Below are 15,055 nucleotides of genomic sequence, written 5' to 3'. Positions count from 1 at the left end.
TTACCAGCCACCACTGTGTGTCTGTGTTTTTCCTGTGCCCTCAACAGTTCGGGTGGGCGGGGGGGGGGGGGGCGAAAGTGAGGGCAAATGGTGCTAGGGACCGGCACCATCAGCCCAAAACGCTCGTGACCTTAAACATAACACGCTATGAACTGTCAGACTCCTGTTGGTGATTGAAATGTTGCCAAACCAGGACTTTCTTTTAGCAGACTGTATACAAACACCACCTGCAACATCACATATTTAAGTCATGGGCTTACTTAGCATGATACATTTTAAAACAGCATTTTTATAAACAACTGGCCCCTTTCACATACATATGTACAATAAACATTATTTCCCTCCTGCACCACCCATGCGTGACCCCCCCCCCCCCCCCCAGGCCGTAAGAACCCCTGTCTACGGGACGGGGTCTTGCTAGCTGGAAGTCGAGCAGAGATGGGGCTAGCAGCGGCGCCATCCGCCCAGTCACGCTGCAGCCCCCGCCTCCGCCGCCCCCAGCCCCCCGCCGTCTGAGATGATTCCCACACAAAGGAGAAGCCCCTCTCTCTCCCCGGCCGTGTAGTAATTCGCCTTTTCTTCTCAGCCCGTGACATCAGAGGCCGCCTCACCATAGATGGAGCTGCTGAGCCCTGAGCAGCGCTGCGTGCGAGCCCCTGAGAGGAAGAGAAACCCGGAGGAGGCGGGAGAGGGCGAGAGAGGGAGTGCGGTGATGTCTGTGTGCAGGCACCAGAAGCCGCCTGGAGTTAATGCGGCCAGACGCCCTTCTCTCTGATCCACACACAGGGAGCGGGGGCGCCCCTTGAGCACCCCCTCTTCAAGGCACAGCCTGCACTCCGCTCCGGGGGACCCTCGTCCGCGCCACCACCACTCTGGGAATAATGAAGAAAAACAATTCCACCAAAAAGGTAAGTTGAAATGACTCTTCCCCCCTGCATGTTTACACCCCACCTCTAGCGGGAACCCCAGCCGCCCTCTGCCCCACCCAGCCCCTTCCCCTGCTGCTGGGGGAATCCTCGCTGTGCAGGGAGGAGGGGGCGCCTCGTGCGGAGGTCCTGCTGCTTGCAACCCCCCCGTGCGCTCCGTGCATGTGGCGGCCACAAACGCCTGCCACGGGAGCATGCACACAGCCACACCATGATGTCTCTTCGGATTGAGGCAGGCACTGGGCGCCGCATCACATCCCTCCCGTGTCTCTCTGACTTTGCGTGTCTGCGAAGGTCTCGCTGAACGGACAAAGCGCAGCTGTCTGCCGTCTCCAGCTAGATGGGCAGAGGGTGTGCCCAGCCCCCCGCAGAGTAAAGCGCCCAATGATCTGTTCGAAAGGGTGTCCCCACTGGCTGATCTTGTGTGTCTGCTCCCCCCAGGGTCCGCAGGATGGAAGCCAGCCGCCCTCGCAGCCGGAGAAGGTGGGATGGATCCGGAAATTCTGTGGCAAGGGGATCTTTCGGGAGATCTGGAAGAACCGCTATGTGATCCTGAAGGGGGATCAGCTGTACATATCGGAGAAGGAGGTAAGGCTGCTCCGGATTACTAGCGCTCTTCTGCGGCCCCCCGGAGGGAGATGTTGTTGATCCTGAGTGAGCGCAGGTCTAGAAAAGGTCCTTTCTCCCAGCAGCTGAGCCGGGCCTTGTTTATTTATGGAGTCAATCATTGAGGAGTTTTTGTAAAGCGCTACACGTCGCCTCTTCAGAGCGCTAGAATGGCTTCGCGCTAGATTTGAGTTCAGATGCTGTGCATCCAGATGTGCTTTGGGAATGATCCTCAAACTTGCTAACACGTTTCAGTCCAGAACCATTCCTGTAGCAGAGCCTCTTAATGCTTTCCAAAATGGTATGCTGATTTAAATAGCGCACTAATCACCCGAGAGGGTATCCGGGCGCTAGGGCAGGTCCCCAAAGGTGCCTATATGAAGAGCCAGGCCTTAAGCTTCTTGCGGAACTCAGGTAGTGAGGAGGAGGCTCTGATGTGTTCAGGGAGGTCATCACCTGTTTTATGTCTTACTTTGTTTATAGGGAGGTTTGCGACTCGCTCATCGAGACAGGCCAACTTCTCTTTACTTCTGTTCTCGCCTGTTTTTCCAATCTCCAGTTGTAATGTCCAAGTCTCTGTGTATAGCTTTTACGGCCCTTCATTTTGATGGCCCAGAATCTATCAGACAGCTCCTTCATCGATACACCCTTCCTAGGATTTTAAGATCGTCCTCCCAGGCCAATCTGGTTCTACCTAAAATGAAGAGAGCCACTTTGGGAGGCAAGAGTTTAGCGGTGGCCTCCGCTAAACTTTGGAACTTGATGCCTCTTAAACTAAAAACCACAGAAAATCTGACTATGTTGCGTAAAGCACTTAAAACGTGTCTGTTTAATAATTAGTACAATCACCCACCGTGCTCCACATGTCGTCTTGGCTTTTACTTACTCCCTCTTTTCCAACTTGGAGCTCAGCGCCTAGACACCTACGGGTAGTAGTGTGCTTTTTGAAATCTCAATTTCATTTCATATGCATTGTGAGAATAAAAGTTATGCACCTTTTATTCCGACCCCAACCCTGTAATTGCAGCTCTACACGTCTGCGTCATCATCAAAACAACTTTATTCGGTCTAAACAAGACCATAAAAATATAATCGTCATAAATACTCACAATTCACACACGTAAAAAAGTAAAACAATCTATGGCAGTGAGCTGCTTATATCCCATAAAAAGCATAAGAAACATATAATATACAGAGGAATTTCTCAATAGGTGAATTGTGTCAATAAAAAGAAATACATCAAAAAATCTATACGTCACATCTAAAAGATTAAGAGAAACGGAGTTAAAAAAACAAAACCTTAAAAAGCAATGATAATAAGTACAGGTCCACAACCAGCTTCTTCCAAAAAGACTAACAGCATTTACATATCAACACACCCCTTATCAAACTAATTTCGCAGCCACAAAAACGAGGCAGAAAGCGAGCTACACAATGCGTGGAGTACACACCCGAGTGACTGCATAAATAATGCAGGTTTTACTTGTACAAACTGCAAAACTTTCAGTAGCGGGATTAAATACATTATTCGAGGGGTTAGATAAACACAAAAGAAAACAACATGCAGTAAATCCTGGGGAGAAAGGGTATCACAAGTGCAGGGGCATACCACTGTACTCCACTCCACAGTTTTAGGGAAGGCTAACAACAAATGAAACATGTCTGGGTTATTTGCAGAGTGAAGGAAACTAAGCCATGAAGTATAATACCTGTGCAGCACCTGTGCTAGTAACTTTATGGAGCTGTCCTGGTTCCTGAAACGTGCAAATGTCCTAGAACTTTTGAGAACACCTTCTGCTCTGTGTCAAGCTAGATCTGTGATACTAATAATGATAGCAAGCGCCTTGCAAGGGGTACGAAAGCTCTATATATGTCCCATCACAGTACAACAAAACTGCTCATTTATGTAGAGCGTATTAGTTACTACATTGTCTGTTTTGGCCCCCGATAGTGTTGTTATCTGCACCCAGCAGCACTTACCTCCTTCACGAGGATGAAAAGCTGGGCCAGTTAAACATGTAACTTTCAGTTTGCATCCAGATTTCTGCAGCTGGGGCATCAGACCACCAACACCACCTCTCAGGAGCCAGACTAGCCTAGCTTTAAAAGCATGACGTGCTCATTTCTTCAGAATGTCCAACTCTGTTATTGCTTTTGAAACCCGAGTTTAATGGCGGCTGTTCAGACTGCTGCTGGTTCAATGAGTCTGGCGTTGGGCATCTGTGTCACGAGACTTGAGACATTGGTGGCCTCTTGCCTGGGTCTTGCAGAGTGTTGGCTCTACAGCATGGCGGCTGCCTTTGTGACACATGTGTAGGCAAGGCACGAGCCTAAGTCCTCTTGACTTTAGTGCGAGCCAGTCTAGGCCTCATCATGTGGGACCGTGATGGCTGGCCTCTTTGCTGCCGCATCGTACAACTCTGCCTTCAGTGAGGTTGAGAGCAGCTCTGAAGCTGGGGAGTCTAGCTGCTGAGGAGCCACAGAGGAAGGCTTTCACTAAGGCCTTCTTAAGAGCTCATCTTAAAGAGGAGGAGATGTGGCCTAACTCCCAGAGCTGCCAACATTGAAACTGGGGAACAATGTTCGAGTCCACCGTGGGCTCAATATCCCGTGATTCCAGACACGTCACTCATCTCCCTGTGTCTAAAATAAAAAGAGACCCTGTTGAATGTACTCTGGTACCCATATAAAGCGCCTAAATTCTCTTGCTTGCACCAAGTTTGAGCTAAATAAACCTGCAAAAAATAAAACAGACGTAAAGAATAGCACAGATACCACGCGCAAACGTTATTCTATGAAGCCCACAACTTTACATTCAAATGCCAGGTTGGCGTAACAAGGCTTCTTGGTCTTGATTTCACCCCACACTTCCTGTCTTTTTATCTCACTCTTGTAGGTTCTTCTTCATTCTTGCTTTCTCACTTTGCTGCTGTTTTCCTGTCCTTTTCTCCCTTTTCAGCCTTTCTCTTCCATGCTCTGGGCCAAGTCTGATGACGAAAAATAACATTTACCTGGTACCCAAAATGAGTACTGGTGCTTAGCACCTATCCGCACTGGCACAAATTAAGCACTGGTTGCCAAATACCTAAGCTCTTTAGTCTTGATGTCATCTTTTGCAATGTTCTTCTTTCACCCTACACTTCCTGTCTCTTAATTTAACTCTAGCAGGTTCTTTTTCATCCCCACTTCCTCCTTTGTCGCAGTTTTCCTGTCTTTATTTTCAACCTTCTTTCTCGCTTTTCTTTTTTTATCGAGCTAGCTCAAAATCTGATTACAAAACGATGGAAAATAAATTCTGTTTTCCAAAATTACTGCTGTTGACCACCACTTTCTACAACCACCAATTAGCACTGTTTTATGCTGTAAGGGTTGCTAATCTGCCTGGGCACAGTGTAGGCTTGAACCAACTTCTCTTTGCCTTTTCTTAATTTTAGGGAGTGGCATGGCTTCTATTTCTAGTTGGGTTGTGGCATTCCTTATACATGTGGCTAGATGCACCCGAGTTGCAACAGTTATTTGGGCGGCGTCTGTCTGCATGGATGCATTCTTGTTTATGTTGTTGCACAGTGCGTTGCACAATCGCCATATGTTGGTGATACTCTTATCACGTAATGGCAGAGGCCATCTCTGATAAATGTAGACCAAGACTCCATTTCCAGCACCAATCGGGATTCTAGGCTTTTCACGATAATGTGGACTGGAGTTCTTTCTGTATTGTCATAATGAGAGGTCCGGCCACGGTCTGGAGATTGTTATTTTGTTTGAGTCTGTAGGTCTGGTTAGAAGATGTCTTATGGTGCCAGGGGAGTTATCTTACTAATTGAATGGGATTTCAGACCTTTACTGAGGCAGATTGCATGAATAACCTTATTCCGAAACATAAAGAGTTCCTGAGGATATGACCACGGATGGATAAAGCTCTCTTACCTCTGGATTTGATCTTCTATAGAAGAGCTTGGATTGACTCTCGAGACAGCAGCTGGAGGTATAAGACTGATTCTCTCGGCTGCTGAAGGAGGAGTCATATTATTGACGCATTTAAACATTAACCCCTTCACCGCGGCAGGAATTCCACCGCGGCGCTGGGGGGGGTTTGGGGGCAGCGCGGTGGCGCTGTGCTCGTGACGGAACTGCTCCGTCACGAGCCACGGTTGAGCTGTGCTCATGACGGAGGGGTTCCGTCACGTCTCCGCCCACTGCGCTAATCGCCCGCACAGGCGGGGAATTAGCGCCGCGTGGGCGGAGCGGCGGCCAACGGCCGCAGCATGACGGAACCACTCCGTCATGAGCACACGGCAACCGTGGCTCAAGCCGGCGTGGTTCCGTCATGAGCGGGGAAGGGGTTAAGGTGTCCAACTTGAAACATGCTGCCTATCACAGAAAGCCGGGGAATACATCTTCTGACATGGGACATGCTTTTTCTGGTTGTCTGATAGAATATGGTTGCTAAAAATATTGCATGCCAAAAATATAGAGGACCAAAATATTGAGAAGATAAGTGCAAATAGGTAAGATAAATGTACTATTCTCAACTCCTTATCTACATACCTTGAAGATATATATATCGTCACGGTACATATATGTGGAGTTATATATAGTAAAACTTTGCTTTTCCCATAGAAACTTGCAGCCACAATATATTTGTCCTCGATATTCTTGAAACAATATTTTGCCCCACGATATTTTGGAAACAATATTCTGTCCAAAAACCATTTTTTCCTTATGGCTGGAAGAATGTCCCCTTGGTCAATGCCTTTAACTTAGAGTTCATGTTCAGGTCATTGTATAAAACAAGTTCACAGTTTTTAGGTTGAGCCCGAGCAGCAAATGCGCTGCTCTGCGAGGCAGGTTGTATTCAGTTATGGAATACAAGCTCCGTCCATTTCCTGCCCATCTTTTCAAACGGCTCCTGTTACTGTCCTTTTGAAATCATTGCTTTTCATTGATAAATAGGTTTACTACTCCCTCCTTGGTACCGCCTTGTCTGCATTTGTAACCTCCCACGAGGACGGGACTTTTTACTTGTGTTGTTACACAGTTTGCTTTATCGAAGCTGTGAGCACTATTTTCTTTAATGATCTAACATTATTCCTGCAAGGCAGCATGCCGCCAGATTTTATATTTGTAATAGTAATGTATATCTTTAATTTACAGCGAGGTCCACTTTAACTATAGGAACTGTGCTTATTTATTTAATTTACAGTGCGGTCTGCTTTTACTATTGTACTGTATTGTATTGTAATGGCATTTATATAGCACTTACTACCCCTGACGAGGCGTTGAAGCCCTTCTTCGGCGAGTAGCACGCTACTGTGGAACCCATAAAGGATTAGTGGTGAATTAGTCAAGTGAAATATGAAAGTAATTTGAGTGTTGGGTATGTAAGTCACTCTAACCTTGAAAACGGCAAGCAGCAACTAAAAAAAGGGGCGCAGTCACCATTATAGTGGTCTCGCATGTGCGAGAGTTTGAGCTATTGGCATCACAAATAACAATGCCTTTTATATGTGTGTTGCTTTTAAAAACACATAAATAAAAGGCATTGTCATTTACAGTGCCAATATCTTAAATTCTCGCAAATGCGAGACCTATTGCATTGAAAATGCTTGTTGTTGTGTGTGAACCAGTGCAACTGTTCTCCCAAAAAGAGCGCTGTAAAGTAGGGAGATGGAAAGCATCCCAGAACAACGTGTTCTATCCAAGGAGCAAAACTTCTGTTTTGGCCCTATTGATCTTGAACCAACTCCACTCTACATGATCTTCTGTCACCAAACACTCTCAGCCTTTGTGGCGATCTCTTTCTGGGGGCCGCAGACTTGTTAGTGGGTGTGGGTATTAATGCCCATCTCTGGACAGTCTCGTGAGTGGCAGCACGTAAATGGTAAACAACAAGTCCAAGAGTTGGTAGACCAGGAAGACTATGGGACAGCTAAAAGGGGTTCAGACTTGAACAGGCCATTTTAACTGACTGCTCCTGATAAGTTAGTATTCATCCAAACCACCCTCTGGGACGTATGAGGGATCCACGAGGCCTCAGTCTTGTCAGCTAAGATTACCAAAGGCTGGTGACAGGTCAAGGAGAATGAGGGTAGAGAAAAGAGAGCCTCTCTGTCAGCCGGAGTCAGGATGTATTCAATCCAGTGGGAAACAGCGTCTACATTGAGGTTTTTACCATGTTGTGCCTTTACAATACATGTTTTTACCACATATATGCCTTTACAGCACGAGCCTTTACCACACATTTGATTTTAATTTTTTTAAATATATATAAACAATGCGTGGTAATGGCATGCATTGTAAAAGCATATGCGTTCTAAAAAAAGCGGGGTAAAAACTGGGTTGTAAAGGCATGTAAAGTATTTCCCTGCGTTGTTCCATCATACAACCAATCTTGTGATCAGAGCAGTTTCAGTTCCACAGGCAAGTCTTTAGCCAGACCAGCAGATGCCTATAAACTTGATTGTTCCGTAAAGGTGGCCACAGTGGCATTTTTCATCCAATTGGGCAAATAATCAGTCCTTATTAATCCCCGTGATCTCTCTAACATGATACAAGATGAGAAAGCAATGGATCACATTTCTGACTCCTTCTTGCTCAGTTATAACCTCAAGGGCAGCTACATATCTTGAATTAAGAACTCCACTCTCATCATCATGCAGACCACCAAAACACTCCTGATATAGCCCAGACTGCCGATCTACTCACTTCCAACCGTGCACAAGCACGGGAGTTGGTGCTATCACCCACAGAAAGTTTTTCAGCGCCTCTTCGGATATATGAAGACTAAATAAATGCAACACTACTATAAGTTGTGCTCCTCGGAGAGCCAAAGGAGGCTATCTAATGACCAATAGTCAGCCACGGTTGATGGTTCATGGGAGAGTTTCTTGTGGAAGTATTGGAGCTTGGACTTGGGGAGGCAGCCGGACAGGAGAAAGGAGTTGGTAACCTATACTATTAGCTTGGCTTGAAGATCAGCTGAGCCCATAGCTGGATCAGATTAGGACAGAGACCTGGTCTGTTCTGTGAAGTGGTGAAGTAAGGTAATGTTAGGCGTTTGTAAAGGTGAGTGGTTAAATGTGTATGAGAGGGCACAGAGGACATCTGTGTACATTTCTTGTGTGTAAGTTGGTGCATCATTCCGGCAGTGATGGGTTGGACAGTTACGGGGAGGAGATCTCATGCCTTGGGTTCAGGATACTTCCAGTTGCATGAAAGAACACATTGAGTTACTTCTTCCTTCCTGGATCTAGGCCACAAAAGAAATACTCTTACTCGGTTTCAAATAAGTCTTTTTGTATTTTGCGACATCTTGTTTGAGGGCATCCATTATAGGGCTTGCCCTGAGGCATTTCCAGGAACACAAGTTGGCCTTGTTTAGGTCTGTTGGGAGTGAAGGCTGGAGTGTTTTTTATTATTTTGTGGTTACGTACTTTGCTGGTGCAGGCCGGGGACTCCATCGGTGGATTTGGTAGGCCTGTAGTTACAGAAAGCTTTGGTGCATCTATAAAGTCCTTTCTGTTGTCTTCAAAGACTTATTTTATGTTCTTACAAGAACGGTTGCCTGTGCGCCAGAGGTCACTGAAAGTGCTTTGACTTTGACAAAGATAGTCTGTCTCCTGGTGGAGAACAGTGTGTGAGGGTGAGTTTTGGTGTTAGGCAGCTTTATGCATACTCCTCAAAGTCCAATACATCTTCCAGTAGTTGCCTCAGAGTTCTTGAGCGAGATATCGCTTTCTTTGGCACACCTAAAAGTTAAGCGAGATTTTCCTGATTAATTTAGATTATTTTGGCCATGCACCTTTATAGAACAAGCCCAGTGAATCGTTACATGCTTTCAAACAAACAGACCAAGTCCAAGATCTCTCGGTAGTTAGAAGCAAAGGAATTTATCGCTTTCAGATTCAGTGTTTCATCTAAAGTTCCTTCTCTTCTCTGGCCGTGCGCCTACCTTCTTTCCTGTATTCCTGAAACAAGCTAACTCTTGCAACCACTTTGCACACTTTCTATAATGGTTCCATAAAATACCTCAAGCACCATTCCGAAATCTCACACTATCATCTATTTTTTTAGACTCTTTCAGATCTGTAGGATTACTCATTTTGCTAGGTTATCTCGCGGTAGCTTATTGTGGAAAAACTTGAGCTCTGGAAATGACATTTATGGAACTGGCGCAAGGGCAAGCTTTAAATCCTTTCCTTTATGACTTCTATAACTACTTCAGAAAAGAATGTCCCAGTGATTCTGTTGAACTCCAAAAGATTCAAATGTATTACATCTCTAAGGGCCATATGTATCAATGTTAGGTTTTGCGATTCTCAAATAGCGAATTTTTGAGAATCTCTATTTGAGAATCGCAAAACGCTATGTATGTAGGATTTGCAATAAATTTTGCAAATCCTACATATTCCTCAATTGCGAATCGCAATTCGCAATTAAGGAATACCTCCCCATTCATTCCTATGGGCCTAGAAGCCCATAGGAATGAATGGGAAGACATTCTCCATTTGCGATTCTCAATTAGAGAATCACAAATTGAGAATGCAATTTCAAGTGTGCCAGGCTGTCCAAAGGACACCCTGTTGCACCCCTGAAATGAGCATGAGTGCACATGTGCCCTTATGGCATGTATGTGCGCCACATGCCACTTTGAAAAATGCAAAAATGTGCATTTTAGAAAGAAATCGTAAATTACCACCAACCTGTAGTTGGTGGTAATTTGCGATTCATTATGCCATATTCGCACAACTTGGGTGCCTCAGACATTCCATTTAAGGAATTGCAAATTGCAATTCCTTAAATGCATTTGCAAAATAAGGAATCACAAATTGTGCGATTCCTTATTTTGCAAGGCAATTTTTCTTTTATACATACTATAAAGCCTAATTGCGATCGCAAACGCCAAAATTCTGCGAATTTCGGCATTTGCGATCACAATTTTGAATGATACATATGGCCCAAAATGCCATGACTGCTTGTGCATGTGCATATACAACTTAAAAAACATAAATACCCTAAAACCTTAAAAATTTCGGCTAAGTATTTATATGTTTTAGTATAAGTTTTTCTTTTTTACCTCCTGTATTTGATATTGTGCGTAAACTTATTCACACCAGTAAAAAAAGGAATAAATAAATAAATAGCCAAAACGTCTAATTTTGTTTTTGTTTTTAAAGCTTAGCTTGTCTCGTCTTTATGTGATATCGTGATTATACTTGTTCACAACAACACAACACTTCCAAAATTATAGATAAATATACAAATACATAAATAAATAAACAAATACATAAGTACATGTTACTTCCCTACTTCCCCCGCATGAACAGGAGGCTACTGCTGTTTCAGAGGAAGTTTGGCAGGCAACCATGCTTGTCTGGATGTTTTACAAAATATAAATACATTATTTTCCTTTGTTTGGTAAATCTTGAATTGCTATATGCAATTTAAATTCTCACGTCAGCGGGGTTTGTGGCCCTTCATAATTTCTGTGGTTGGTGTGAAGAACATTTTTTGCTTGGCCTGACTACATTGAAATAATAAAGTTATGCACTTCCTGCCTTTTGGTCACTTTCATGCATTACTCCTATCTTTAGCAAAGCACATGTTTAAAATCTAAAATTCTATTTTAGAGGTTTCTTGGTTTGAGTATTCCAAACTGATGAGCTTTTTAAAGTGCTATTTATGCAGACACATTTATTTTTGCTGGCAAAGGATGACCACAGTGGTTCCCTGAGTAGGCTTGCTGTGTTGATTGGCCTCATAAAATGGCACAGTATTCTAGCACCAATTTATTTACACATTTGCAACACAGTTTAGTGCAAAATGTTTATTTGTCTTGAAATTGCCTGTGCAAATGTTTTAGGTTTCAAAATCGTTTAAGCTTTCCAAACAGCTGAGGGTGATAATATCACATTAATACTCTAAAATGTGCCCCTGCCAGAGCTGTGTTGTTGGGATCACCTCTTTTGAGGTGCACTGCTCCGAGCTCTCTTGAGCACCCCTCAGTACTTGAAACTTGCAGGTTCTAGACATGACCACCAGCGGTACCTGTACTTCTAATGTTGTTCCCACAATATAGACACCCTGTAGTCCGACGCTTACTTCCGGGAGCCTGCTATTGGTTGTCGGGCAGCCATGAGGGCTATTGACTTCTATGATACTAGCAAATAGCCACCACTCTTAACCACCCACATACAGGCGTGGCCACTGGCCAGGGAAATTGTCATCGAAAGGATTGGAAATCCGAGGATAGGAGTAAAGGAGAGAGGAGACATGCAGAGTTTAAAGGTGATGGGGGCGATTTAAACACTTAAATCAGAAAAACCCAGCTTTAATATAAATACAGTGCGTCTGGTCATGGATAGCTCGGTGTATAGCAGGATGCTTAGATTTCTTAGTGTGACCGCCAAGGGACCGCGTGCATTGTTTTTGCTTTCATGTCCCTTCTCTGATAGTGTACCGTCCTGATCAGAACCTATCTCCACTTACCTAAAAGTATCTTCAGCCCTTAGGGAATGCCAACTAAAGCAGAATTTGCTGGAGCAGACCAGATGTCAACACGCCCCAGAAGTAGACGGGCCAGTCCCTCAGCCGTAGCCAATGAATCCAATTCATACAGATGTTTTTGCATTGATTGCATCCGAGCGTGTGAGGCATTCGCTGAGTTGTGAAAATTGCATGAGATGGGAATAAAAACCTGAGCATGCAAAAACCTCAAGTACAAGCCGTGGGGACCCACACAACCTAAAAACAAGTGCCCGTCCTCTTGCCTAGGCAGAAACAATTGAGTTAAAGGACGAGAGCTACTGAGAATGCAGGGGGGTGAGTGTGTTTTAGAGGTAAAATGTGCCCGAGATACTCCAATTCAGACAGCTCCTTGACATGGAGTGAGGTTTCTTTGATTTAGGGTTCAAGCAGGGCTTACTTTGTGTCGGTGGTTGTAGGTGGAGGGAACCAACACTTTTGTTTGAGGATCAGGTCTTATTTTTCATCATCAGACACAGAGTATGAGCAAGAGGGAGAGAAAGACAGGAAAAGGAGAAGGCGGGAGGAAGAAAACGAACGGAAAACAGTGACAAAGGGAGAAAGCAGGGATTAAAAAGAACCTGCAAGAGTGGGATGAAGAGACAGGAAGAGTAGGGTGGTGGAAAAAAGAGGCTTGAGGCGCAATCAAGTCTAGGCCACCCTAGAGTTTGACCGCACTGATGGAAGTCTTCTAAAAACAACTTTGGGCCTTGGCTTCCTTTAAATTACAGATTAGGCACTTTCTAAAAGGAAGCCACATTTTAGATTAGTATGGATGCAATTCATCTGAGGCTACATTTAGACGCTGCCATCTGCCGCCTTTCTGCTGTTCTTCTGTGGGTTAGGGGGTTTTACCAGCGTGGATGCCTGGTGTGCCGCCCTTACTACACACGAGGCGCACACAATGTGCTGCGCAGCTGGCTACACTTCAGGCTTTTTAAATACAGGCTTTCCTGACAGCGACTCACAGCTTTCGCCCTTTAAAGTTGGAATGCAAGTATGTGAACCAGGCGCTTTATTCGACATGGGGCATTCCTGTGCTGTTTAACAGCTGCGGGCTTTGAATGGGCATTTTGTACCTGGGGCGAAGGCGCGTCCATTCTGATACCTCTGCATTGAAGGGCAACAGTGGTTTGTGGCCCTAGAAAGTGGAATTCAAGCGAGGACTCTATCTGTGGGGAAAAGTTTTTTTTTTTGATGAGTTGCACATCCAGGACTTTTTTGACCTATATGTTTTGCTCTGGTATATGAATTCTTCTTCAGGTAGATTCTGTGAGCATGAACATGATATAATATTTATCATTTTTTTGTGGACATTTGTGTTTTTTGTGTATACAGAAACACCTGGCAGGTAGCTAGCCTTGCTTTCCCTTATACAAGGTTTTTTTTTTTTCAAACAAATTTTTATTAGTCAAATGCACAATCAGCGGAGCTCTGTATCCCAGAGGCATCCGTAGCATCTATGAATCAAATCCTGACTTTGACCGTTTTCCCATATAATAACAAAAGAAGAGTACAGAAGGGACATGCATATAAAATACAGCCCAATTAAGCAAAAAAACAAACAAACACCCCCCACCACCCCACACCCCATCGCACAATACAAGGGTTTTTTAACAGCAAGGTTAGCTTATCTCCTTTGCACTACTAGTATGATCGTCAAAAAGACTGGGGAAAAAGTACCTTCAGTGTAAGTTTTCTGGCACAAGCCTTGCATTTTGGGGATCGAGGACCACTCCTTCCTCTAGTCAGGGCAAATCAGCTTTCAACCTTTAGGTGAACGTTAGGAGAAAAAAATCCTGTCCTCTCTGGCCACCATATTGGTATGTGTAGGTGTATTGATTATATGCAGAACACTCGGTGGGTGCTTACATACAGAAGGAGTGGTAAACAGTGTTTTTAATGATTACAACCAAGTCACAGTGGAATAGATATACAGTTTTACATAGCTGATACATTTACGTCTTTTAAGGGGCCCTAACAGGTACTAAAATGCAACTCTGGAATGTACCCGTTACATATTCAAATATGGTGATAAAATTCGATTGGATACATTTAAGTATCTGGCATTTACATAGTGGCAGGAAATGACATTTATGAATAAATTATTGATATTAGATATTAGAAGACCTCTTTTAAGCTAAATTTGTGTTCAGTGCGAAGACCACGGCAAGGATATCTGCAAGTTTTTTTTTTATGTTGTAAAGCTTTGTAAGCTTATTTCACTGAAACGTAATTGTTGTCACCGCTTGTAGGCTGGTGAATTGGCCTTTTCGAGCGGCAACCTTTCGAAGTCAGTGCCACCGTGTTTTAGTGGCCTGACTGAAATCCAATATAGATCATTGGGCTACATTGAAAAATCATCTGCCTGACACCGAACTACTGCAATGTCATGAAGTGGGTGTGCGCCAACCCCATATTTTTGTATCTTGTCCTGGGATGTCCAGATACGTCCATATGGGCTAGTGCCATGTTTTAAGGTTGACTACTCAGGCTCCAGTTATGATAGGCATGCAAACGACAGACTCTCCAGGTTGCAAACTGCACATATGGTGAGTACTGGCTGCGCTGTGGTTTGGCATTTATCATCCTTGGCTCTGGCTTTGTACAGGCCTGGGACGTTTGACTAGAATAGGTATGGTTTTGTGAAGATTGTGGTTGATTAGTGAATATCAGTCTGCCCGTTGTGTCGATAAATATGGATATTGGGTGCTGGGAGGCAAACCTCCTGGCATCCCCATCATCAACCAGGGCTAGGTAGCTCACTGCCAGTTGATCTAGTCTGCCTGCTACTGTGGCACGAATTATGCAAATGGTGATTCTGTACTACAGAAGGGAAGTTTGAGGTATCTACAAGCAAGTTTGGCACATCCCTATCGAAGGCCGGACCAAGAGTGACACGCAAGCACTATTTTCCCACTGGTGGTGCTCACCTCCGAAGGTCCTGTTGCACCGGTGGATCCTGTTTGTTTGATGGTCTCCCCTACCTCTGCCATCAA

At 44.5% G+C, this 15,055-nt stretch overlaps 1 protein-coding gene across 1 annotated transcript in view; it reads left to right on the top strand.

Annotated features, from left to right (window-relative positions):
* The first annotated feature begins 381 nt into the window (after positions 1-381).
* Positions 382-15,055, top strand: part of PLEKHO1 (pleckstrin homology domain containing O1) — a 108,057-nt gene continuing 93,383 nt past the window's right edge. Inside the window, exons 1-2 of the mRNA XM_085637085.1 lie at positions 382-908; positions 1,368-1,514. Coding sequence (XP_085493211.1) covers positions 882-908; positions 1,368-1,514 — 174 coding nt within the window. The 5' untranslated portion in view covers positions 382-881. The remainder of the gene's footprint in view (positions 909-1,367; positions 1,515-15,055) is intronic.

This window comes from Triturus cristatus, chromosome 12 (genome assembly GCF_964204655.1).
Source record: "Triturus cristatus chromosome 12, aTriCri1.1, whole genome shotgun sequence".
Classification (NCBI taxonomy): domain Eukaryota; kingdom Metazoa; phylum Chordata; class Amphibia; order Caudata; family Salamandridae; genus Triturus; species Triturus cristatus.
This window is presented reverse-complemented; position numbering and strand designations above follow the sequence as displayed.